General features: G+C 33.9%; 1 protein-coding gene across 5 annotated transcripts; it reads right to left on the bottom strand.

The window, feature by feature from the left end:
- Window positions 1-264: 264 nt before the first annotated feature.
- On the bottom strand, window positions 265-24,715 carry cacnb2a (calcium channel, voltage-dependent, beta 2a). 5 transcript variants are annotated; one of them, XM_016559157.1, is made up of 14 exons: window positions 24,563-24,715; window positions 16,428-16,547; window positions 13,795-13,917; window positions 13,278-13,414; window positions 12,373-12,449; window positions 11,069-11,442; window positions 10,316-10,396; window positions 8,966-9,024; window positions 7,091-7,200; window positions 5,440-5,591; window positions 4,356-4,451; window positions 4,057-4,251; window positions 904-978; window positions 265-789 (listed from the first exon to the last, which is right to left on the bottom strand). In XM_016559157.1, exons 1-14 carry the CDS (start codon window positions 24,605-24,607, stop codon window positions 490-492), a joined length of 1,944 nt encoding a protein of 647 aa, XP_016414643.1. In that variant the 5' UTR covers window positions 24,608-24,715; the 3' UTR covers window positions 265-489. The 5 variants fall into 5 exon arrangements, with proteins under 5 accessions (XP_016414643.1, XP_016414642.1, XP_016414644.1 ...); XM_016559160.1 differs by lacking the exon at window positions 265-789 and adding an exon at window positions 2,844-2,887 and having other exon boundaries at window positions 917-978; XM_016559156.1 differs by having other exon boundaries at window positions 265-978.
- Window positions 24,716-25,233: the final 518 nt, after the last annotated feature.

Below are 25,233 nucleotides of genomic sequence, written 5' to 3'. Positions count from 1 at the left end.
CAAGCCTCCATAAATAATAATAATACTAATCTGACTAATTAACTTGACCTAAAGTACAATTTTAAGAAATATATAAGATAAAATAAACAGCAGATTTCTATATGGGGACACATTTAGCCATTTTTATCACTTTTGGTGACATTTTTGCCCCAAAAATCAGCTGAAAACCGAGATTTTTTTCAAAGGCAAAGCAAGTTATTAGATTCCGATAAAAAAAAAAATATATATATATATATATATATATTCTTTTGGGTTAACATGCATCTATCATTTGTTCAATAAGACCAGGAAAGCAAATCAAGTAAAAAGAAAAAAAAGAAAGGAATTAAAAATAAATTAAAATTAAAGAGAATTTCATCATTCATGCCATATTAAATTATACATAATTGTCTTTATTTAATTTGTCCACACTTGGAAAAGTCATGTATGGATACACGTGTCGTATACATTACACATAAGATTGAGGTCGGTGTGTATGTGGCACGTGTGTCACTGCTCTATGTAATGCTCTCTCGCCCATTCCTCCTCTCCTCGTTTCCTGTCCCGCTCATGATGAGGCTCTCGTAGCGACCTCTGCTTTCCTCTTTGCCAGTTGTTCCTCTCGTTGTGGTCGTATTCCTTCTCTCTGTCGCCCCGGAGGTGATGATGATGATGATGATGGTGATGGTTTGGCTGTTCCTCTTCCTGCGTTTGTCCGGCGAGAGGCTCGGGATACATGGACTCTGACGTCTCTTGTTTGGAAAGCGTCCGCGTGGTGCGACTGTGATGTTGGTGGTGATGATGATGATGGCTGTGGTGTTTGTGACCGCTTCTCCATTCACTTTGGTCGTTGTTAGCTTTAGCGTCTCGCTCCTCAGTGTTGTCGTCTTCCAAACGTCCTTGCTTCTGAGTTTGGTAGTGATGATGATGATGGTAGTCTTCAGAAAAGCCCGTCTTGTCATCCGTTGGTCTCTCTGATGTCTGCTCACCCGCTCTGCCCTGTTTTAGCAACACGCGCATGGAATAATGCAGTTATATGGATTGCGAACCCAAATTAAACGCAATTAACTAATGTTAGTTAGCTACAACTAATGTAGTTAACTAATGTTAACAAATGCAACCTTACTGTAAAGTGTTATCAAAAAGATTATTGTTTTACAGTGTGTAAAATAAACCAAACTCTCAAACCAAATCTCAATGCAGAGCTTTTTTACCACACACACACACACACACACACACACACACATACACACACACACACACAAGTCTTTGAAACCACAGCAAATCACTACAAACCACATCAGATCTATATGGAAGCCCGTTTTCTGACACTGAATAAATATAAAAAGGTACTTGACTTTTTTTCTCACAATTCTGACTTTTTTCTCGGAATTGTGGGAAATAAACTCGGAATTCTGACTTTTTTCTCGGAATTGTGGGATATAAACTCGGAATTCTGACTTTTTTCTCAGAATTGTGGGATATAAACTCGGAATTCTGACTTTTTTCTCGGAATTGTGGGATATAAACTCATAATTCTGACTTTTTTCTTGCAATACATTTTTTTTTCTCGGAGTTGTGGGATATAAACTCGGAATTCTGACTTTTTTCTTGCAATTCTGACTTTTTTCTCTTAATTGTGGGGTATAAACTCGTAATTCTGACTTTTTTCTTGCAATTCTGACTTTTTTCTCAGAATTGTGGGATATAAACTCGTAATTCTGACTTTTTTCTTGCATTTCTGACTTTTTTCTTGGAATTGTGCGATATAAACTCAGAATTCTGACTTTTTTCTTGCAATTCTGACTTTTTTCTCGGAATTGTGGGGTATAAACTCGTAATTCTGACTTTTTTCTTGATTTTTTTCTTGCAATTCTGACTTTTTTCTCAGAATTGTGGGATATAAACTCGTAATTCTGACTTTTTTCTTGCATTTCTGACTTTTTTCTTGGAATTGTGCGATATAAACTCAGAATTCTGACTTTTTTCTTGCAATTCTGACTTTTTTCTCGGAATTGTGGGGTATAAACTTGTAATTCTGACTTTTTTCGGAATTGTGTGATACAAACTCGCAATTCTGACTTTTTTTCTCGCAGTTCTGACCTTTTTCTTGCAATTCTGACTTTTTTCTCTGAATTGTGAGATATAAACTCGCAATTGCGAGTTATAAAGTCGAGTTCTGAGGGGGGGAAGACTTACAATTGCGAGTTTATATCTCACAGTTCTGACGTTATAACTCGCAATTGTTTTTTATAGAGTCAGAATTGCAAGATATAAACTCATAATTCTAAGAAAAAAATTTAATTGTGTCAGAATTGAGAGAAAAAGTCGCAATTACCTTTTTTTATTTTTTTATTCAGTGTTACAAAAAACATAAAAAACACTCTATATTTAAAAGTCTAAAAGTCAACACTAAGATTATATATAAAAAAAACAGTTCACCCAAAACCGACCTCATTTACTCATCCTTATGCAATTTCAAAATTGTATTTTCTTTCTTCTGTGGAAAAATAAATGTTGATGCTGCTCTTTTACAAAAGCACATAATAAACATGCACTGTCAAGATAAAAAAAAAAAAAAAAGCACAAAAACCTCTGAAGTACCATAAAAGTTGCCCTTATAAACAATTTCCATTTCTCTGGAAAACAGCTTGAGAAAATTCTTCTTTTGTGTTTCATGGACGAAAGAGTTGACATGAGGGTGAGTTAATGATGACAGTGTTTTCATTTTGGGTGAGTTATTCCTTCAAGCTAAATCCTAATGAAATTAGGTTTACTATTCTGATCTTGGTCAAATGAAACCATGACTGAGCTTCAGTGTCACACACACACACACACACACACACACAAACACACACACTCACCGTGACTAAGGCTACTCATCTGTAATAGGAGTGACCTCCTCAGTCTGAGAAGCAGCAGTGTTTATCAACAACGATAAGGACATTCACAAAAAACATGGATATTATAACATGTAGTGTTATAATTTAGTTAAGTAAGTTTAATTTGCCTGGGAATTTAGAGATCTGACTGCTTGGAGCACACTTTAATATACATATAAAAAGAGAACTTATTATTGAAGTAATATACTTTAATATACCTAAAAGAATATATCTGTGTGTGAACTTATAATATATGTAATATGTTTTCAGACACTTAATTGCTTGTTTATTGCAATTAAATAAAAAGTACTGTGTTGTGTTAAATGCAATTAGTTGAACTTTAAAGTGCCTTTTCGGGCCCACTTAAGTAGGACTTAAGTACATCTTTATATGTAATTTCATAATTGCTTCTATTATCTTTGAAATATGGTTAAAGTACCGCTGAATGTACTGACAAGCATTTATGATAAACTAAAATATATTTTTAACGTCATTTTTATTTAAACTTGTATGCCATTTATTTAAATATGCCTAATTACACATTTACAACGAAGTTGCAATTTAGTGTATTTAAAATATATTAACTATAAATGTAATAGTGAATAACAGTACAGTTCAAATTATTATCAAGTGCTTTACATGTGCTTTAGTTGTCAACATCAAAATAAGAGTACTTCTTTAAAGCACGACACGATTATTAAAATATAACGATTTAAAGTGTACTTAATAAGAAACCTTTTAATTTGACAAATTTTAAATTGTACTTTTTTTCTCAAATGCACTTTTTAACATGAAAGTGTCTTTAAGTACACTTAAATGGCCTTTCATGAATAATATATTATCTGCAAGTATAGTTTTTTTCAAATACTTTTAAGATTTGAAGTACACTACAGGTGTACATTCAATACAATTAAGTGCATTTCTTATTAATCAGGGAACTTTAATTCAATACCCTTCATTAGGAAACCCTGTAGTAATGCGACTAGATTCCTATGCTTTCTGAATGTTTGCCCATACAGAATGTGTCTTAGCAAGCAAGCAACAATAATTACAGCTGCATGACACAGGACTCTGTAATGTAAAGTGTGCCTTTTAGGCTGTAGCATTTGCTTTTTTCTCTCGACTGAAAACTGATGGTTTCTTTCCGGCACTCCTCCTCTCTCTTTTTGTTTGCTAATCTAAGTTTCATAGGCACCTTTGTTTGTGGATTAGTCAGTGAGTCCTTGCAGGCGACTGCGGCTGCAGCCATTGCGGTGAGTTTCTCTAGCAGAGGGTTTGTCTGAGGGATGCTGGGAGGATGCGTGGATTTCCAGTAAGCCTCCAGATAATCAGCCATGTGCTCACATGCGTCTTCCAGCTGATTCTCATCAAGAATGATGTCGAAAATCTCCTGGATAGAGAACAAACGAGCGTGTGAAGAGGGAAATGAACTGTTAGAGAGCAAAGAAAGGGTGATAGTGTGGTTTATCTCAAGTAATTATTCAGTTAACTCACTGAAGGGCACTGGGCAAGTTTGTCTGCTGCCACCATCTGCACATTGAGATGTTTTGCCTGAGACTTTCCTCTAGACTTTATTAATCGCTGCAAAACCTGAAAGACGGACACACCAGAAACAATATCCCAGCAAAATATCAGTGTTGAAGAAAGACAATCTAATAGACAATCAGAGGGACCATGGTGAAAAAATTTGCTTAATTGTATTGGATTAATTGTATTTAAAAAAAAAACTGTAATGAAATAAAAGGCCACTTAAGTGTACTTTAAGAGAGATTTTCACGACTGTTTCTTAACACTTTTTAAAAAAACTTAAATACACTTTTAAAACGTGCACTTTGTAATGTCAAATCAAAAGTTTAATATATACGTTTTATATTTTAAAGACAACATAATAACAAAAAACTACATATAAAGATGTACTTAAGTCCTTCTTAAGTGGGTCAAAAAAGCACTCAAGTTTATTTAATTGTCATTAACATGCCATTAAGTGTCTGAAAACATGATATTCAGTCCACACTTAAGTATAAAGTATATTATTTCCATAAAAAGTACACTTTTTAAAAGTATGCTAGTGTACTTCTTTTCACAAGGGATCTGAAGCCTAAGTAGACTGATTTAGCAAAAGTGCACTTTGTTAAAAGCTTTACTTTAAAGTGCATTTAAATCATTGTTTTAATAATCTTTTGTCATGTTTTAAAGAAGTACACTTATTTTGATGTGTTGACTAACATACTAAAGCACATGCAAAGTACTTGATTATAATTTGATCTATAGTGTTTTATTTGATGATATAAAGTGAATGCATTTGCAACTCCATTATTACAAATTCGTAATTACAAATACATTTAAATACATGACATACTGAAGTTTCAACTTAAATTACATTAAAGTATATTTTACTGTACCATAAATGCTTGTCAGCACATTCAGTAGTACTTTAACCATATTTCATAGACAATAGAATAAAAATAAAAATAAAATTGTACTTAAGTGTGCTTTTTTTGACCCACTTAAGTATGACTTAAGTTTAGGACTTAAGTATATGACTAAGTATATTCTTTTAAAGTATATGTGTGTGTACCGTTGGAGAGGTGATCTTGATGTAGACAATAATAGGTGCAAGAGACGTTTTTCCCAGTTGGGTCGGGTGGTTTATCGTGTCGGCGTCAAGAACCACCAGCTGCAGCGTGCGAGCCAGTTCAAAGATCCTCTCGATCTCACTCTGAACCTCCGCTATAAAAACACACACATACACAATCAGAGTATGCTGAGATAATAGAGAACCAAACCACTGGAAGCAATTAAGCTACAATTACAATTCAGAAAGAATAATGGGGTGAAATAACGAATTCAACAAAACAGAAACCGCTTTAAAGCCACACAATTATGGAAGGAAATAAGGAATCAAAACAACTCTGGTTCTCTTTCTGATTCAATAATTACAATTTCCTTAAAGTTCCATGATTCCATTAATAATTACTTTAGTACATTTGTTGAAACGCTACATTTCAGTAATCATTCCTAACAAAAACAATAAGGTGACGTATTTTAATGTTTTTTTTTTCTTTATTTAATGTACAACCAACACTCTCTTGTGAATCTTTGTTTCATTTCAATTTTATTTTTATCAGGCAAATTAAGATTTAAGATCTTTTTGACTTGCAGACAAGAACCATTATGACCGATTGTGTAAGTGACTGAGCTGTTGTATTGATTGAAACCACTAATTCATGAGTGAGACAAATTTACCAGTCAATTTTACCAATTTACCAACTCAGTAAAACAAAAAGAGTATTTTAGTGTAGTATTTTGCCTGCATTGAATTCCATAATAAGCATTTGATTGATACACAGTTTATAATAATCTGGAATAAGCAAAAAATAAACTTATTGTACTTATTATTTGAAAATTTTTTTGTTGCAATGCTGATATTTGTGATATTCATGACATTTATAAGATCAGAATGACAGAAAATTTAACTGCTTAAAGGGGTCATATGATGTTGCTAAAAAGAAACATTATTTTGTGTATTTGGTGTAATGCAATGTGTTTATGCGGTTTAAGATTAAAAAAACACATTATTTTCCACATAAAACTATGTCTGCATTTGTGATTGGAGAAATGTCAAACAACAAGCGCTACTCTACACTGCTCAAAACTCGCGTTTGAATCATCATTGGCAAATTCTTTAAATATGTAAATGTACTTACAGACTGTGAGTCAGAAGCACCAGACTGTCCTTGCAAAGTTGGAACTGCCCCACTTTATAGAAACAGCCTTTGTGTGTAGACGGCATTGTAGGCTACTTTCCCAGGAAACAGGCCTCCATAAAATGCGCTGCAAACATCTGAATATTTGGGTTGAACTGTTCTGGAACAGTGTTGTAAATACAACTTAACGTAACACTCCAAAGAGAAAGGAAAACTTGAAATCGCATCATATGACCCCTTTAAACTAAACATTTCTCTGCACTGTTTAAAATCATTTCCAGATTTGAGAACATACTATAACAAATATCTTCTCTTGTGTGAGAGTGTGCATATGTCGTGCTCTGGATGCTGTAGAAAGGAAAATTCAATAATAAAGGCTGTATAAGAGAATAAAATTAATGTAAGCAAGAATGCAAAAAAATGTTGAATGCAAAAAAGAAAATTATTTAGTAAATCTCATCATTTTAGATAAGATTTCCTTTTTCAGTCATTCACACCAAACCATCAAACTCTTTCTCTCACCTAAGTTGGAGCGTGTGTTCGAGCGCTCGATGATGGCATGTTTACTGGGGTTGTTGAGCACAGAGCGCTTGGCCAGAGAAATATCAGCAGCCACCCTCGTGATCGAGATCCTGAATTACACAAAACAAGGAGCGTTCACAGTGTAACTGCAAATCTTAATTAAATGCAAGTACTTTAAATGTAACTGCAATGCACCAACATGTATGTACATAAGTATATTTCAATATTAGATATTCAAATTTTATATTTAAATATTTTAAATATTTATTATCGATGTTAAAAACAGTTGTGCTGCTTCATATTTTTGTGGAAACCACGATGCACTACCATTCAAGTAAAAAAAATATATAATTATTTATTAAAAGTTATTTATTCATCAAAGATGCATTAAACTGATCAAAAGTGACAGTAAAGACATTTATAATGTTACAAAAGATTTCTCTTTAAAATAAATGCAGCTCTTTTGAACTTCATCAAAGAATCCTGAAAAATAAAAAGTATGATGGTTTCCACAAAAATATGAAGTTTTCAGAAATAAATTACACTTCACAATATAATCACATAGAAAGTTATTTTCAATTGTAATAATATTACAGAATTTCCACTGTATTTTTGATCAAATAAATGCAGCCTTTGTGAGCAGAAGAGACTTTCATAAACCTAAAAAAAATCTTACTGATCCCACACTTTTGAGCTGTAGTGTACATACTGTAGTAGTAAGGCCATCTAATAAAAAGTGTGACAATGTCTTCTGACTGACTTTTCCTTTTATATGCCTAGGAGATACTATAAGAAAACTGAAATTATTAATGTATGTTACGTCATCCATTGTACTTGACGTAACATACATGAAAAAACATCAAACTGAAATGCATTTCAGTTGGATTTCAAACCACATATGAATTTGGCCAGGACCAAGTTTATATATATATATAAAAAAAAAAATCAGATTTCATTCAGATTCAGCGAAAAGATAAATATAGTTTTAACTGTCATACTGTAAATCCTGTGCAGTCATGTTCGGGAAACTGCAGTCAAGGGAAGCTGCAGGCATGTGACCCGGCTGTGTGCTTATGGACCAGCATGGCCAATTAAGGCAATGAGATGTGACTATTTAAAGTAGCCTCAAACACTCACGTGTTAGTCAGAATATAAGCACTCAAATACTGTGCATGTCTAAAAATGTGTCATTTATAACATTTAAAGAGAAAGTTTACGCAAAAATTAAAGTCCAGTCTTTACCAACTCAACTTTTTGTCACTGGACGCCCGTATAATTTTTATCAGTTGACATTTGTCATTATTTATTACATATGTAGCAAAATGTCCCGGTTTAAAAAAAAAAAAAAAAGTCACACAGAATGAACATATTATATTAATAACATTATTAATCTGTGCATTTACCACATTTATCACATTTTCCTACTGTATCTACAAAGATCTGTTTTCTAAGATGAATGTGTCTACTTATATTTAAATGTATTTCTTATTTTTAATGTTTTTGAGTTGTGTTGAATGTGTAGGCTCTATTTAAATCATACATTTTTAGTTATGTTATTTTTTTGTACCTTAATTTACAGATGTTTTAACTTTTGCACATCCCACTTTGTTGTGCATTAATTCTGCTGCGCCAAATAAACAAATAATGTGGGTAATTTGCATTTTATTTCAAGCATTCAAATGTCAGGTTAAAACCATTTGTGTGCTTATGGACCAGCATGTCCAATTAAGGCAATGAGATGTGACTATTTAAAGTAACCTCAAACACTCACGTGACACACACACACACACACACACACACACACACACACACACACATACATATAAACTATCCCAACGGAGGCTCAAGGAGGAAGAGAACCTCTTAAAGACTCACCTCCCCTCAAAGCGGTGCTTCAGAAAGTCAAACAGCGCTTTCTGCATCATATCTGTTACCTGTTTACACACATAAAAGCATCATGTCAGGCTTTTGTCCCTTTTTTTTTACATTAGCCTTGTGTTTTTTTTGCTTAACATTCATAGAGTCAACATAAGTCTAAATGCTTTACAGTTAAGTGTAAATGTGAAGTAATAAGGATTCATGTAAGACTGGGAAAATGTTTAGTCAGAATATAAGCACTCAAATACTGTGCATGTCTAAAAATGTATCATTTATGACATTTAAAGAGAAGGTTTACGCAAAAATTAAAGTCCAGTCTTTACCAACTCAACTTTTTGTCACTGGACGCCCGTATAATTTTTATCAGTTGACATTTGTCATTATTTATTACATATGTAGCAAAATGTCCCGGTTTAAAAAAAAAAAAAAAAGTCACACAGAATGAACATATTATATTAATAACATTATTAATCTGTGCATTTACCACATTTATCACATTTTCCTACTGTATCTACAAAGATCTGTTTTCTAAGATGAATGTGTCTACTTATATTTAAATGTATTTCTTATTTTTAATGTTTTTGAGTTGTGTTGAATGTGTAGGCTCTATTTAAATCATACATTTTTAGTTATGTTATTTTTTTGTACCTTAATTTACAGATGTTTTAACTTTTGCACATCCCACTTTGTTGTGCATTAATTCTGCTGCGCCAAATAAACAAATAATGTGGGTAATTTGCATTTTATTTCAAGCATTCAAATGTCAGGTTAAAACCATTTAACACTATTCTCCTGTAACAAGAATATTATCCATGCAATGCTGCTAAAAGCTAAAGAGGTGATTAAATATGGTGAAAAGCTTCAAATGAATGATGACGTATAGCATCTAAAATATACCCTTTTTTCCTTATACTTCGTACTAACATACAACAAAAGTGTGTGGACATGTTATTTATTAACTACACTGTAAAAAGTGATTTTTCAAAGTTGTGAATAAAACAGATTATACAGATTACATTTTACAATTACTTGAAAATTTCCCATTGAATTCAGTGTTGCTGTTTCTTTGTAATTATTTGTTAAATTTACTAGCGATTTCTGAGTGAAAATTGTTTCTACACCATTTTTTTTTCCAGTGATTGACATGGTGTTTATTTTTAGTGCTTTCCCTTAAACAACTTATGTTTGCAATGTTTTGTCAGTATGTTTAATTGTATGGAAAAGAGCAGCTTGGGGGGGTTTGAGTGGCATAAGGGTAGAGTAGATAATTCCACTTGTAATTTTTTGGGTGAATTAACCCTTTAATATCTTCTCTATGAAGCCACAATGCGTTTTGCAGCAGCTGACCTCGTAGCCCTTGAGCGACGGTCCCACCAGCACCACCGGTCTCATAGACGGCACCACGTCATATGGAGGAACATGCTCTGTCTGTAGAGCAGCACAAAACACACACCATTAACTTCGTCAGTGCGCGCACAGAACACACACTTCACAGTCACAGCTAGGAGAGATAAAAGAGGGGAAAAATATTATTATCCATATTAAGATCTAGACTGTCAAATTTAATGTCAGCAGGCTGAGAATGTCCAGTTCTTACATTGCTCTATTGTTAATTATTTCAGAGTTAAGTAAAAAATGTTCTTTGCATTTGCAGGTTAAGGACGATGTTGAATGCATTTCAATAGTTAACTAATGCATTAGTTTGCCTGAGCTCAAATTAAGTTTGACACCCAAATAAAAACCCAATTTAAATAGTGTTGGGAGGTTTACTAAAATGATTTGTTAATATCAGGCTTTTATAGCAGCACTGTGTTAAGCAAATTAGAAAATTATTATTTACTATTTTGTATGTAATTGTACAAACAATCATTTTTTGGTTAAACATGCACACACAAACAGGCAAATTTAAGGCTGTATAACAGAGAAATGTCAGAAGGGAGAACCGCACAGTGAAGTGTTTACTAAGTAGTGGCCATGCGATCATTCCTACTATGTTGCCATTGTCTAAATAACAATAAGCTATAATTAATAAACTGTAAGTACTGCATAACAGGAATGAGCGGCCATTGACCACACGGCTCTCTGTGAGTCCTGACTTACCGACTTATGCCTCTGCTTAGCTGAGGAAAGGAGGAAGGGGAACAGACAAAAAGAAAAGACCATGGGAGTGTGAAAGATTGGGATACAGAGGAACAAAGACAAGACAGGGAGAGAGAAGGGAAAGAGTGAGTGGAGTAAGCTGGCATGGGCATTCGGACGGTGACAAGCGAAACAGGCTCTGCGTGATGCTGCTGTGACGGACAGATGCAGAGCGAGGGAGCGTCCATCGGCATGCTTTACCTTCTTAAAGAAAGGCATTCGTTTCTCACGGGCTAAAGGGGATATTACTGTGTTTGGGCTGGCTTTGGGTGAACGCTGATGGAGAGGAGGGTCACTCTCCTCCGGATCTAACCCTGCAGCGTCTATGTCCACAGCTACACACACATATATAAATGCACACATGTACATATGAGCCTCAGCAAAACACACGGGGAATTCATACACAACGTAAAGATACACAATGCACATCAATCATAAATTACAGTTATGCACTGAAGCACACAGCATTTCAGTAAAAACATGGCCTTGTGAAAAAGAAGTACACTTTAGCATACTTAAAAGAGTACTTAAGTGCTAATATACTTAAGCATGAACTGAATGTAATGTTTTTGGACACTTAATTGCATGTTAATTGCAATTAAATGAAATTGTATTACAGTTTAAATTAATAATTGATTCAGCTAGATAAACTTTAGAGCTTTTTTGACTCACTTAAGTAAGGCTTAAGTACATCTTTATATGTAATTTCATAATTCTATTGTCTATGAAATATGGTTAAAGGACTGCTGACAAGCAACTAAAATATACATTTTTATTTGTAATTTCTGTTGAAACTTGAATGTCATGTATTTAAATATATTTGTTGTACAATATATTAACTTTAAATGTAATGTTGAATAACACACTACAGTTAATATTATCATCAAGTACTTTTCATGTGCTTAAGTATGTTAGTCAACACATCAAAATAAGTGTACTTCTTTAAACTATGACAAAAGATTATTAAAAAGTTTTAAATATATTTTAAAGTAAAACTTTTAATTTGACATTATTACAAAGTGCACTTTTTGAAAGTGTACTTAAGTGTGTTAAGAAACATATTCATGAAAGTGTCTCTCTTTAAGTATAAAATTCCCAAAGTGAATCCTGTTAATACAATATAATGTTACATATATAATAATATAATAATATGTGACATATATAATATAATACACCAAGTATTTCAGAATAAAAGTTGTTGCTGAATAATGTAAATAAAAATATATAATTGAGTTCTAAAATGACACCCAGTGACGCTAACGTACCTGAGGATGGAGGGGTTGATTTACGTGAGTTTGAAACCACGTCTCCTAAACTAGATAAAGAGTTTGCCCCTAATTTACTGTGAAAAAAAGAACAACATATAATCCTTAACAACAAAGAACGGTGTAAAGGTTGTATGTATTTAAAAGTGCTCTTCTGAAGAAAAAACAGCCTTGACGACCTGAGCGGGTTCAGTGGGTGACCCATTTAAATGACCAGATTAAAATATTACAAGGTGTTTTTTCCCCCCAGCAAGCCATAGCAAAAGTTAAGATTAAAAGCATTGTAAGCCTGAGTACATTGTAGAGACCACTGGCACCAATCATCTCTACAATCTACTTAGGCTTCAGATCCCTTGTGAAAAAAGTACAGTAGCATAATTTTAAAGAGTACTTGTTATGGAAATAATATACTATAAAATAATATACATTAGTGTGAACTGAATGTAAAGTTTTCAGACACTAAATTAACCTTAGAGTGCTTTTTTGACCCACTTATGTAGGACTTAAGTACATCTTTATGTAATTTTATTGTTATTTTGAAATTTATGCTATGAAATTTAAAATAAACTTTGGATTTGACATAGTGACAAAGTGCACTTTTTAAAAGTGTACTTAAGTGTGTTAAGATATGGTCATGAAAGTGTCTCTCTTAAAGCACACTTAAGTGGTCTTTTATTTCATTAATATATTATCTGCAAGTACATTTTTTTTTTTTTTTTAAATACACTTTTAATATTTGAAGTACACTACAAGTGCACATTCAATACAATTAAGTGCACTTCTTTTTCACAAGGGATGGTTTTGGGAAATGCAGTCTAAGTCTATTTTTGTTGAAAGGGGTCAAATTAAAACTATATTTTCTGTATTTTGTTTAGTGAAGAACCTTGTTGTGCATTTGTGGATACCTTGAGTAAAATTTTCCTTGTTTTGCACGTTGCTCCTGGTGGGTGCGAATGCTTTCAAGCTTCACTGGACTTGGGATGAAGCCGATTTCACACCCTTCTTTCACCAAGCGACCAATCCACCAGTCATTATTAAATTTCTGTCATTAAACACACAAACAGTCACCCATGGTGGAGGTATTAGAATACCTTACAAAGTAAAAATAACCTTACAAAGTAAATATTCAAGGCCATAAATGATCTTAAAATATTAAGTACAATAAAAACTCATCTTGAGTATTTTAAATTTGCAGATATACTTTGTTTGCAATAAACTGCATTACAAGGCCTTGTTATACATGTGTGCAAGACTAAAGAATCTGTGATGCAGGCTGTATTTTGAGTATTGTGTGTTGTGTTTGTTGTGATATGGACATACAGTGTTCCTTTTGTTTAGGTCTTTAAAAACACTACAACTGATTTTAACTGTAATAAACATTTTTTTTCTTCTGTATATATGGATACATGTGTAAATACACACTTCTTTAACATGAAGGAAATCTTTAGACTCAAATGAGATTCCCATCCCAGGCACAGGGACGTCGTCTTCAAGAGAAGCACTGTAGCCAACATTAGTACGTACTGCAAACGCCACTGGTTTAGACTGTGTAGAAGAACACAGAGTGAGTACAAGTATGAAATATTAATGAATAGTAGAACAAAAATAATTCAACAACAAACCTGTGGAACACAAATGAAGATATTTTGAAAAATGCATCAGTGTCCACAGTAGGGTGCAAAAGATATGCATACAGATTTGGAATGACATGAGGATAATTAAATTACTATGACAGAATTGCAATTAAAAAACAAGCTAAATTTCAATCTTGTCCCCAGACAAAACTATTGTTTGGGTTTAGCAGATTTAAACCCAAAGCTGTAACTTTTATGTTGCTTTTTTGTCATTTAAGGCAAGACACTACAGGCAAAAAATTGTTTCATGCATAGTGACAGATTCGTGAAAGAAAACATCCAAAATACACTTTTAAGTATTGCATGATCTATTTGTGTCTGTAGATTTCAATTACTATACATATTTTTCCATTGCACTTACATACACCAGACAGTTTTATTTCCATTTCTATTCTGAGGATTTTTACTGAGGGTTTTGTTCATATATAATTTGCCTGATTTTATACAACATTTTATTCCTAAAAACTTGGTGTTTTTTCTTGGGGTTGACAGTATTTTACTGATTTATGGAGTGATAAGAAATATCAAAGATCCTCAAAAATAAAAACCTTTAGCTCTGACAACAAATGCCAACAAAATGAAACAAGCATTTTAACCCTGGCTTTATTCAGTGTCATAGTTATGTTCTGGAAGTGTATGCAAATTAGTGCATATTTAATTAGATAATGCCTTATTTGCATACTTAAACATAGCATCCCAGAAAACTATTTGCAATTCTTAATGTAATCAATCAACTGGGGAAATATGGTGATACTGTTAATTTTCTACCCTGTTCCCATGGGTACAAAACCTTGACAGACCCATTTCATCCACTTTCATTATATGGAAGAAAAACCTGCCAAGGTATTCTTTTAAAAATTCTGTGGAAAAGCAGTCATGAGCAGTACATTTTTTCAATGTTTTCAGAAATACAAAAAAAAGCAGGAACATGAGTGTTTGATACACAAGGGCAAAATCAGTATGGACTCATCCACATGACGGTCTGCACACGCAATGAATTATGGGTGTGTCAAACAGAGGACATAGTGTCCTCTAAAGGTAATGGGGATGGTGGGTTGATCACACGCAAGCCTGACTCTCCATGATCTGTCAAGACAATGCTGCTTTATCTTACCTTTCTTTAGCTTAGTCTGTCTACCTTTATTTTCTACTGAAATAAAAAGATATGCAAAACTATGCACTGCATTATTGTGATATGTAATATTTATTATAGGAGCTTTAAATAATATATTTTTTTATATATTGAACAGTTTTTATACCCTTGTTTTGCTTTCACAGCCACTGTCTGCCTCTTATGTAACTCGACTTTCCATATGCAGTATTGATCAGAAATAGTGATTGTAACCTTTTATGTAAATGCCTGTTCAGACTAATCAGCATCTACAGTTTCATTCACATTCACCAAAAACACAAGCACGCACATCTGACAGCTGCTTTGCTTCATTTAATAGTGTTTATGCAAAATCTTTGAGTGAAATGATGTGATTCTTACACTCTTAGGAAAGAAAAACTGAACATTGAAAGAAAATGTGAAAGAAAATAGGGACTCCTGCTTCTCTCTATTCTTTTGAGGCGCTTTCAAAAGTGTTCAGTTTGTGAAACTGCAAATAGTGGTAAGCTAAAAATGGTAAATGAACTGGTTGTACTTAAATAAAAAAATATGATTTAACACCACTGAACCAACCTATATACATTCATTTATACCAATAAAACTAGATTTGAGATTTTAAGTCAAGTAGAAATAACTCTTTAAGTTTAAGTAGTGTGTGAGACTCTTAAGTACTCTTTAAATGTGTGTGAGAGAGAATAGATATTTCAAGAAACATGGTCAGTGAAGAATATTTGACTTCTCTCTGCTCACTGCAGACCATCTGGCTTTGTTATCAATATTTATGTGTGCATTCAATAAATAAATTATAAAATCTGATTGATGTCAAACACTAAAAATAGCTATCACCCCTAGAGGTGAAGGAGAGTGTGACAAAAACAAGATTAAAAATAGATTTGAAAGACTAATAGGGTGAGATTTCATATATCACCTCCGAACAGCATTGGTTTGCCTCAAAGAAAGTGTCTAAAAAAGCATCCAGCTACAAATTAAGCCTTAAAATAAAATGACATTCAATATCCAGACAAACCCTAAAGGTGCTGTGTGTGTAATTTAAGTTTTAATAATTTAGTGCATGATTTATAAAGAAAGAATAACAGTTATGAATTTTTATAGTAAGATTTATAAAGTAAGATTTTATAGGAATATCGGCCTTGGTGATATATCGGTTTGCCACTACTGCATACTAAAGAGATAGCATGAGTAGTATGGTAGTATGCTATTTTGAACAGACACACACGATTAGACAGAAAAACAGACCCTTGTCAAACTGCCAATTATTCAGTTATAGTGAGTAAAACATGCAGCAATACCTTGGCCTTTTCGAGCTGAGCCTGTGCCTGTCTCTCAGCTTCTCTGCGTAAGGTCTCTTTATCTTCCTCCAGAGACACATCCGAGTCAGACGGCCGACTAGTGTATGAGTCCGCTGAACCCTGTGGAAAAAGCAGAGAGATTTTTTTTGTATTTCTATGTGTGCATTTACTTCATTACTTTCATGGATTACGACACATGGTTACTATTTGATTGTCTACCATGACATTTACTCATTTGCTCAAGATAAATATTCAGCTACTCTATTTAAAGGTGGTGTGCGTAATTTGTGCGTGGCAGAATAGTTTCTCCTGTTTCAATAAGCAGAGACAGAGTAAGCCATTTACAGCTTGATTCCCAACAAATGGTAACACTTTAGGGACCAGTTCTCACTATTAACTAATTGCTAATTAGCATGCATGTCACACTTCCAAAAACGGTATACTGCCGTAAAATTAATGTCCAATACAGTTTTTCACCGTATATAGTAGGGGAATTTACCGTTAACCATTTAACAGGTTTTTACTGTAGCATTTTTACAGTCATTTACCGTGAAATTCACGGTAATTTTTTTACAGTGTATATTGGCTGTTTATTAGTACTTATGAAGCACATATTAATGCATTATTCTGCATGACCATATTTTACATCCCTTAACCCTACCCCATTCCTAAACTTAACAACTACCTACTAACTATTAATAAGCAGCAAATTAGGAGTTTATCGAGTCAAAAGTTGTAGTTATTAGTTAGTTAATAGTGAGAATTGGTCCCCAAACTAAAGTGTGACCAAACAAAAAAATCACTAAAACATTTCTCAAAATATCTTCTTTTAAGCTATTTAAAGAAGAAAAAAGTCTTTGGAACGACACGATGAGTGTGAGGAAATTATGATAATTTAGATTTTTAGGTGAACTGTCCCTTTAAATGAACTTGGCATTACATTTCAGAAAACTAGTGTGTTTCTCGGCAAATGTTAAATCTTTCTGTTTTCTGACCAGTGTAATCAATCTCTCGACATTTGTTCCTCTTCTGGAAATCACAGAAACGCTATTTTGGATTTTTCTTGTGCTATTGGAGCGAATGGGAACTGTCCCAACAGACCATCATCTCGTTTCTACACTGAGGACTCAGTTATACCGCAGCGTACAGAACTTAGCAACGGCCCTAAGACACAGCTAATAATAAAGTACTTTGAAATTTAAATGGATAATAGTAAAACAGAACCGGAGTACCGCAAATGTGCCTTATTTCAAACCATAACTGACTTTAGATAACTGACTGACTAAAACTAACTGACTAAAACCAAACACCAGTAGCAGACAAAAACTTCGAGACTGAATCCAGGAATCTCCATTATCGATGTATAGTAAGACAAAGAAAATATGGATGAAAAGAAACAAAACAAAACATAAACAAGTAAACAAACTACATGCACCCAGTGCAGTCAGTGTCAGTATAAAGTCCAAAACCACTGATACTTTTTGGGATGGAAAAGGATGGATTGTAGAAAATAAATCACCTTCTAGCACCTGATCAATTACAGCACACACACATACAAGACATTCAATTTAAATGTATTGATAAAAAAATACAATTAGTTGTTGAAATTATTTTATTTGTTGTAACCATATATCAAAAAAGTACTCTTTAACATACTTGTAAAAAGGGTACTTATTACAAAAATAAAATACTTTAAAAATATACTGTATATACTTACGTGCAAACTGAATGTAATGTTTTCGGGACACTTGAATTTCTAGTGAAATGTGTGTGTCATCTATTTATATGTCATATATTTAAATATATTTGTGATTTGTAATGATGAAGTTGCAATTTAGTACATTTAAAATATATTCACTTTTGAATAACACACTACAGTTAAAATCATAATCAAGCACTTTACGTGTGCTTCAGTATGTCAGTCAACACATCAAAATGAGTGCACTTCTATAAAGCATGACGAAACGATTAAAACATAATGATTTAAAATGCACTTTAAAGCAAAACTTGGTAAAACTTTATTTTAAGGTGTCCTTGTTACACGTTACATGTATTTACTATTATAATAACAATTAATTATGCATAATTACATGCAAGTAACCCTAAACCAAACCCTAATCATAGCCCTAACCTTATAATAAGTACATGTAGTTAATTAATATTACTCCGTACTTAAACGCATAGTTGCACTGTAACAAGCACACCTTAAAATAAAGTGTAACCCAAAACTTTTAATTTGACATTATTGCCAAGTACACTTTTTAAAAGTGTACTTAAGTGTGAAACAGTCATGAAAGTGTCTCTCTTTTAGTACACTGAAGTGGCCTTTTATTTCAGTATTTTGTATTATGTGCAAATGCAGTTTTTAAAAAAGATTTGAAGTACACTACAAGTGCACGATCAATAGAATTAAGTGCACTTCTTTTTAGTAATTATAACACATAAATACATTCAAATGTGTGCATCTTTGTATGTAATTTCCTGCACATGAAAGGCTGTAGAGAGAATCAAGAAAATATCTAGAAATTAAACCTTAACACACTTGATAGACACTATGTTTACATGAAATCACGGTCACCTAATGTCAAGCAAGGTCACAAGTGAAATGTGGGTTTAATATCCATCATTCAAGAATATATAAAGATTAAATCACAAGTAAGATACTCAGCAACATACTAGCATATCCTGTCAATTTCCACTAGCTCGCACGCGCAAATAGTGTATACCAATTGATATGCAAACATTATACTTAAAACCTGAGAGCTGCAGGTATTAACAATGAAAATGAGTTAAAAGAAAACACAGTTTTTCCTGTAGCTGTCACTAAAACTGCAATATATAAAGTGCTACTTAATATCTCAGCTGTTGCCCGGGCTAATGTTATCAATGCTGTTGCTGTGGGAACGTAGAATTCTGCTGTGTTGTTGACGATGGCACGCAATTCCATGTGCTTGCTCTCCATCCCTGTGCATAGTGGATGATGAGAGCTGTTACGGCCTGTGTAGACAGTGGCGGTGTTTTCTTCTAGAATAATGAATGAGATTCAGTCCATACCGCCGCAGCAACACCAGCAAACCAGGCTGCCATGCTCCTCTATGAAGAGCCCTTCCCTGCTCCCTAGAGCCCGGCGCACCGATGCGAAAGACGCTAGCACCTCTGCTGCAGTGGTTTGCACCTCTATCTGCCGGTCTTTCTTTTACACGTTGTCCTTGCCGTTTTTGGCACAACCATAGTGTTCCTCAGGCATCCAGGCTTCTGTACGCTCTCCAGTCTTCCAGTCTCTCCAGTACGTCCTCTGTTTTGCATCCACTTCATGTCCCCTCCCCTCCCATTCTCCTCACTCTCTGCCTCTGCGTTGCTCTTCACAGTCGCTCCATCTGTGTGTCGTCTTCTGTGATTAATCCCGCTGCACGTTTACTTGTGTGTGTGTGTGTGTGTGCGGGAGTGTGTGTGCGTATCTGTTTCTGCAAAATGAGCACGTGCCCTTGTGAAAAAGAAGTGCGCTTAATTGTTTTGAATGTGCACTTGTAGTGCACTACAAATCTTAAAAGTATATTTTTTAAAAAGCTACTTGCAGATAATAATATTAATATAATAAAAGGCCACTTAAGTGACTTAAAGAGAGACACTTTCATGACCGTGTTTCTTAACACACTTAAGTGCACTTTTAAAAAGTGTACTTTGTAATAATGTCAAATTAAAAGTTTTACTTTAATTTTAAATCATTATGTTCTAATAATCTTTTGTTTTGCTTTAACCCTTTAAGTTTTGTTTTTGCCTGAGTGACATACACAAAAATTATGACTCATAACTCCAAAACTGTAGCAAGGAGAGTCAAAAGGTATGTATCGTTTGATAGAAAACTTTCTGTATTTTTAGAAAAAAAAAAGTCTTTACATTTCTATGTTCTCCTGCTAAGAAATAGCTGATAAAAGTGTAAGAAAAAAATCTGTGCTCAAGGGAAATTTTACATATCTGTCTTATTTGACATTCATTATCTCTGGAAATCAATAAGGTAGGAGAAAAAAAATTTTTTGGTGATGTTTCCCAACATGTGAGCTGTATGTGAATAAATTTTTTTGGTGATATGAAGTAATCAAAAGTTATAGCATTTGGAATGTATTTTTTAGAGTGTAGTCTTTTTCTTAGCCCTTGACAGTTTTGAAATTGTTGTTTCTGAGTGACATACACAGAAGTTTAGTCAAAGCCCTAAACAGTTATGCTTGTTTTATTCTACTCTGTGAGACCTTTCAATTGACATATGACACATGCCTATCTGAGCTGTATGATGTTTTTGACATACATGGCACAAAAAACATATTTCATAAATTATGAAAACATTTTGTTCTATTTATCAGCAAATAACTCAGCACTTCTTAGAAGTTAAAGTGGCCACATGCATTGTAAAATTCAGACACTAAGTTTTCAAATGACACCTATTGTGTGTTGATCAAGGCAGTGGTTTTGAAAAATATGATTATTATTTTTTTAAGAGTTGATCAAAATGGTTGGATGCATTCGAAAGCTGAATTTCTAAGCTTTAAAATGGTACCTAATTGTATTTTAAAAAGTTATAAAAAAGATAAAATAGACAGAAACATTCTGGCTTTTACATTTTACTTGCCTAGTGTTCAATAAAGCTCTGCAACTGATTTATTCAATTCATGTGTTTAGGTATTATTTACACACGAAAGATGCAATGGATTATTTTGGACTCATTTCAATCGTGAGAATCTGCTGTAAATAATGCCGTGCTATTTTCCACGATCGGAGCATAAAAAACCATGTGAAAGTTATAACACATGCACCTTTGGGGTTTTATGTTTTAGAATTTGTTAAGGAATATCTTTAGATCTAAATGACAGATTATGGTGAGTTTGGGCTCTTCTTAATCAAGAGAATTTTCTGCATGTTCACGATCTATGCATGTTTCGTGAAGTTATGAACGGAAACGCCACGTGAAATGTACAGTTGTTCATTTATTTTTTGCTGCGCCTCACTTGCACCCGTCTGGTTTTATGTGTTACAGCTCTATGAGGAATATCTTTTAAATGATGGATTATAGTGAGTTTGGGTTCTTTTAAATCAGGAGAATCTGCTCTCAATAATAATGTGTATTCCACGTTCTGAGCATGTTTTAGGAAGTTGCAAGCAATAAAGTGACATAAATGCCACGGTACACACCATTTTAGATGGACTACTCAGCGCTCGTTAAGAGTTAATCAAAATAATTATTCATTAAAAGCCGAGTTTCTAAGCTTTAAAATGATACCTATTTTGTGTTGTTCCATTCAGTGGTTGCTTAATTTGCTTATGAATGTTTTGGTGGGGGTATAACCATATTTTACCATATTTAACCATATTTTAATTAATTGAATTATGACATTACATATATGTAAAGATGTACTTAAGTCTTACTTAAGTGGGTCAAAACCACTCTAAATTTAAGCTAATTGCATTTATTATACATTTAAACTCTAATAAATTTTCATTAAATTGCAATTAACATTCAATTAAGTGCCAAAACATTTCATTCAGGTCACACTTAATTATATTCTATTAAAGTATATTATTTCCATAATAGGTACTCTTAACCTGTACTTCTTTTTTTTGTGTGTGTGTGTGTCTGCCCAGGAACTTTTAAACACTTGTGAACTGTAAACAACACACAAATGATCTCTCTCTCTCTCTCTCTCTCTTACATTAATACACACATGATTGTAGGATTTCACTCTTATAAGCACTTAGTTATAAATCTGATTTGAACGCAGGTTGTATTGAGTGCAAGACGTTTAAAACTTGCACAACTAACACTATTTTTAAAACTGTTAAAAAGTTTAAGTTTTGACCTGCAGAAAATGCAGTAACATTGTGAAGTTTCCAATCAACTGTCCTGCACTGACTCAGTGTCAGACCTCGTGGATCTCTTCGAACTAGCTTGCATCTAATCCAAAATATCTCACTGTGATGATCCATCATTTAATCAGAGACTTGTTTTTTTGTTTGTTTGTTTTTTTATTTTCAACAGTTACCGTGGGCCTATTTTCAGAAACTAATAGAATTCTGCATCAGACTTGACTTAAAAGAGCTGCAATTTGTAAAGCAATTTCTTGTGGTTACAGAACTTGGTGGCAATTCTGAGCAAATGAATTGTCTCCTTGATGTTTAAGCGACTGATCTGAATGGTCTGTTGAGTTTAGATTCTACATTACAACTCAGGCTCATTGGTAAAAAGTGCCTGTGGCGACATTTCTGCAAAATGATATTATGGTGCTACTTGCATGTTTTGCGACACTTTCAAAGTAAAACGTCTAGTAAGTTTAAACACGTTTAAAACAGATTAATCAGATAAATGATTTATTATGTTTGTTGTACATATTGTGGCAGGTCAGAAATGAAATTATCTGGTAAATGGTGCTAAAAGATTAAAGCCCTATCATGTTTGAAAATAATGTACCACCTACACTAAACCCGACTGAACATTACCAAAACTGATAACAAAAGCAAAAGTGAGATAAAAATGCATTTGCAGGAGCAACCATGCCATTTCAGCTTGCGTCTACAAGTCTTTGAGCTCTTTTATGTGACTTGTGTTTCACAGAACTTGCACCAGAGCGTGTCGCATCTCAAGTGCATTGTTGTACCGGGTGCGCTACCAAGCAAGTTTACTATATTTGTAAAAAAGGCAAAAATATGTCCCTGGATATGTGATGCAAAGCTCAAAATGTGTTAGTTCACAAATGATACACTGTGGCAAAAGCATTTTGAGGTCATAACATAATATGCAACCATAACCATGCAAAAATAAGTCTATTAATTGGTCATCTGCCCATGTGATCATAAGGTGTGAGAAGGAATAAAAATTGGCATTTTACTGGCACTAGTCTTCATTTCAAATGGAAACTGCAATGAACTGTATGTATAGGTACTTTTTTGGAGTTTTGCAAAATGTATGTAGAGGCATAATATTCCAGTGATCCTATGTTGGTAATATTTTATCTCACACACACACACACACACACACACACACACACAAACAAAATCACATGGAGTCAACATGTCACAGCTGTGCTCCTCAGGCTATTTAGCACAGATTTTCTTTCTGAGAGGTCAAAGAAAGCATGAAAACACACTCACACAAACACACAAATTCACTCTGATGCATTCGATCATGGTCCACCCTGTCAAATAGGACACCCGACATCAATATGGATAATTACACATATTGACTAATTCACACACACACTGGGACAATGTCACTATGTACCCTCACTCTTTTAGGCATTTTTTTATTTAGGTGATTTGCCTGCATTTAAAATGTTTAAAGGTTGTAATTAGTAGTGTAAGTTATCTGTATATCTCTCTTTCTCATTTATTGTTCGTTTCATTTTCATTTGTTGTGTAGAGAATTATTTATCCTGGAGATGACTATCTCTGGAAAAATATTTACCCAGAATTCTCTGGGTCCATCCATCTAGAAAAACACATGCTACAAATGCACACAAAAAAAGGACGGATGAATCACCTTTTCATTAAAATACTTTGCGAATCAAGCAGATAATAATTTATATTTTATTTATAGAAAAATCTGTAAATAATACAACTTCTAAAATCTTTTACGGTTAATCATTTTATTTTCAAATGTATATTAATTGTAAACTTGAAACAGTACAGTATTTATATAGCTTCATGATGAACCCAAGACGAAACATGTATGAATGTTATGTATGTTTCATATGAAACTACTCTTAACAAAGAAAGAGAACGTACAAAAGTGATCCAGACATTACAGAAACCTTATAGGATTTTCCATTAATTATTCCTTGAGGTTTATGATGCCAAATACTTGCAGACAGTAGTTTATAAACCTAAAGTTCAGTATGTCTAAAAGCACAAAGCTAAGGCAAACACTGACACTTGTACAGTCTCTAAAACACTCACACATCAATCCAAAACTGTGGGGGGAAAAAAGTTCAGGAAACTTTCAGGAAATGTGTTTTTTTCCCACCCACAAAATCCTAGCCTAGAAACTTCCAGAAAGGAGCCAAGCATTGTTTAAAAGAGCAGAAAATGGATGTCGAACATCACAAACGACTGAAAAAACAAAAACAAAACTTAAGATATTTGGGACTCACCAAATCAGACTCCTCGCTGGTTGAGAGGTACATGTCTATGAACATCTGTGAGTGTGTGTGTGTGCAGTATGAGTGTGTGAGAGAGCTCTACTCCACCCAGCTGCTCTACAAACAGTCCTAGTAAGAGAAGGGGGAGCGGGAAGAGTGCTTTCCTCTCGCTCCTGTGGGCTGAGTTTGAAGAGGCTCAAATACAGTATGTGCTTGTAAAATGAATGGTCTGGTCGTTCGTTCTCTCTCCTCCCAAAAGTACGTCAAGTTACTCTGCTAAACCCAGAAATCTCTCTCTCTTTCCCACGCTTAGAAAAAAACCATGGCAGTCCATCCCACAAACAACCCATGCTCTCAGACATGCACATGTGGTGTCACATACATACCAAAAAAAAAAGTCACTTGAAGTTTAGAGGGCTAAATTAACAAGTTAAAGTGACAGCCGTATAATTCATTAGTGTTTAGTTCACATGACTGAATGCAAGTAACACCTGACGTATTCAGAATCCAGCCTCTTTTTGGATACTTCTCTGGTTTTGATTATAACATAAGACAGATGTGCGCGGGAAAAAAGTCTCCTCGCAATCAAGTGCGAAACACTGCACGTTTGTCCTCTTGCTCTCCTTCTCCAAGGCAGCGTTGCCATAAAGCTCAACAGCTGATTTCTGAACAGTTTTTTTTTT

The sequence above is a fragment of the Sinocyclocheilus rhinocerous genome, unplaced genomic scaffold (assembly GCF_001515625.1).
Source record: "Sinocyclocheilus rhinocerous isolate Xijiao unplaced genomic scaffold, SAMN03320098_v1.1 scaffold1399, whole genome shotgun sequence".
NCBI lineage: Eukaryota > Metazoa > Chordata > Actinopteri > Cypriniformes > Cyprinidae > Sinocyclocheilus > Sinocyclocheilus rhinocerous.
Note: the sequence above shows the minus strand (reverse complement) of the source record. Positions and strands in the feature narration are given on the sequence as shown.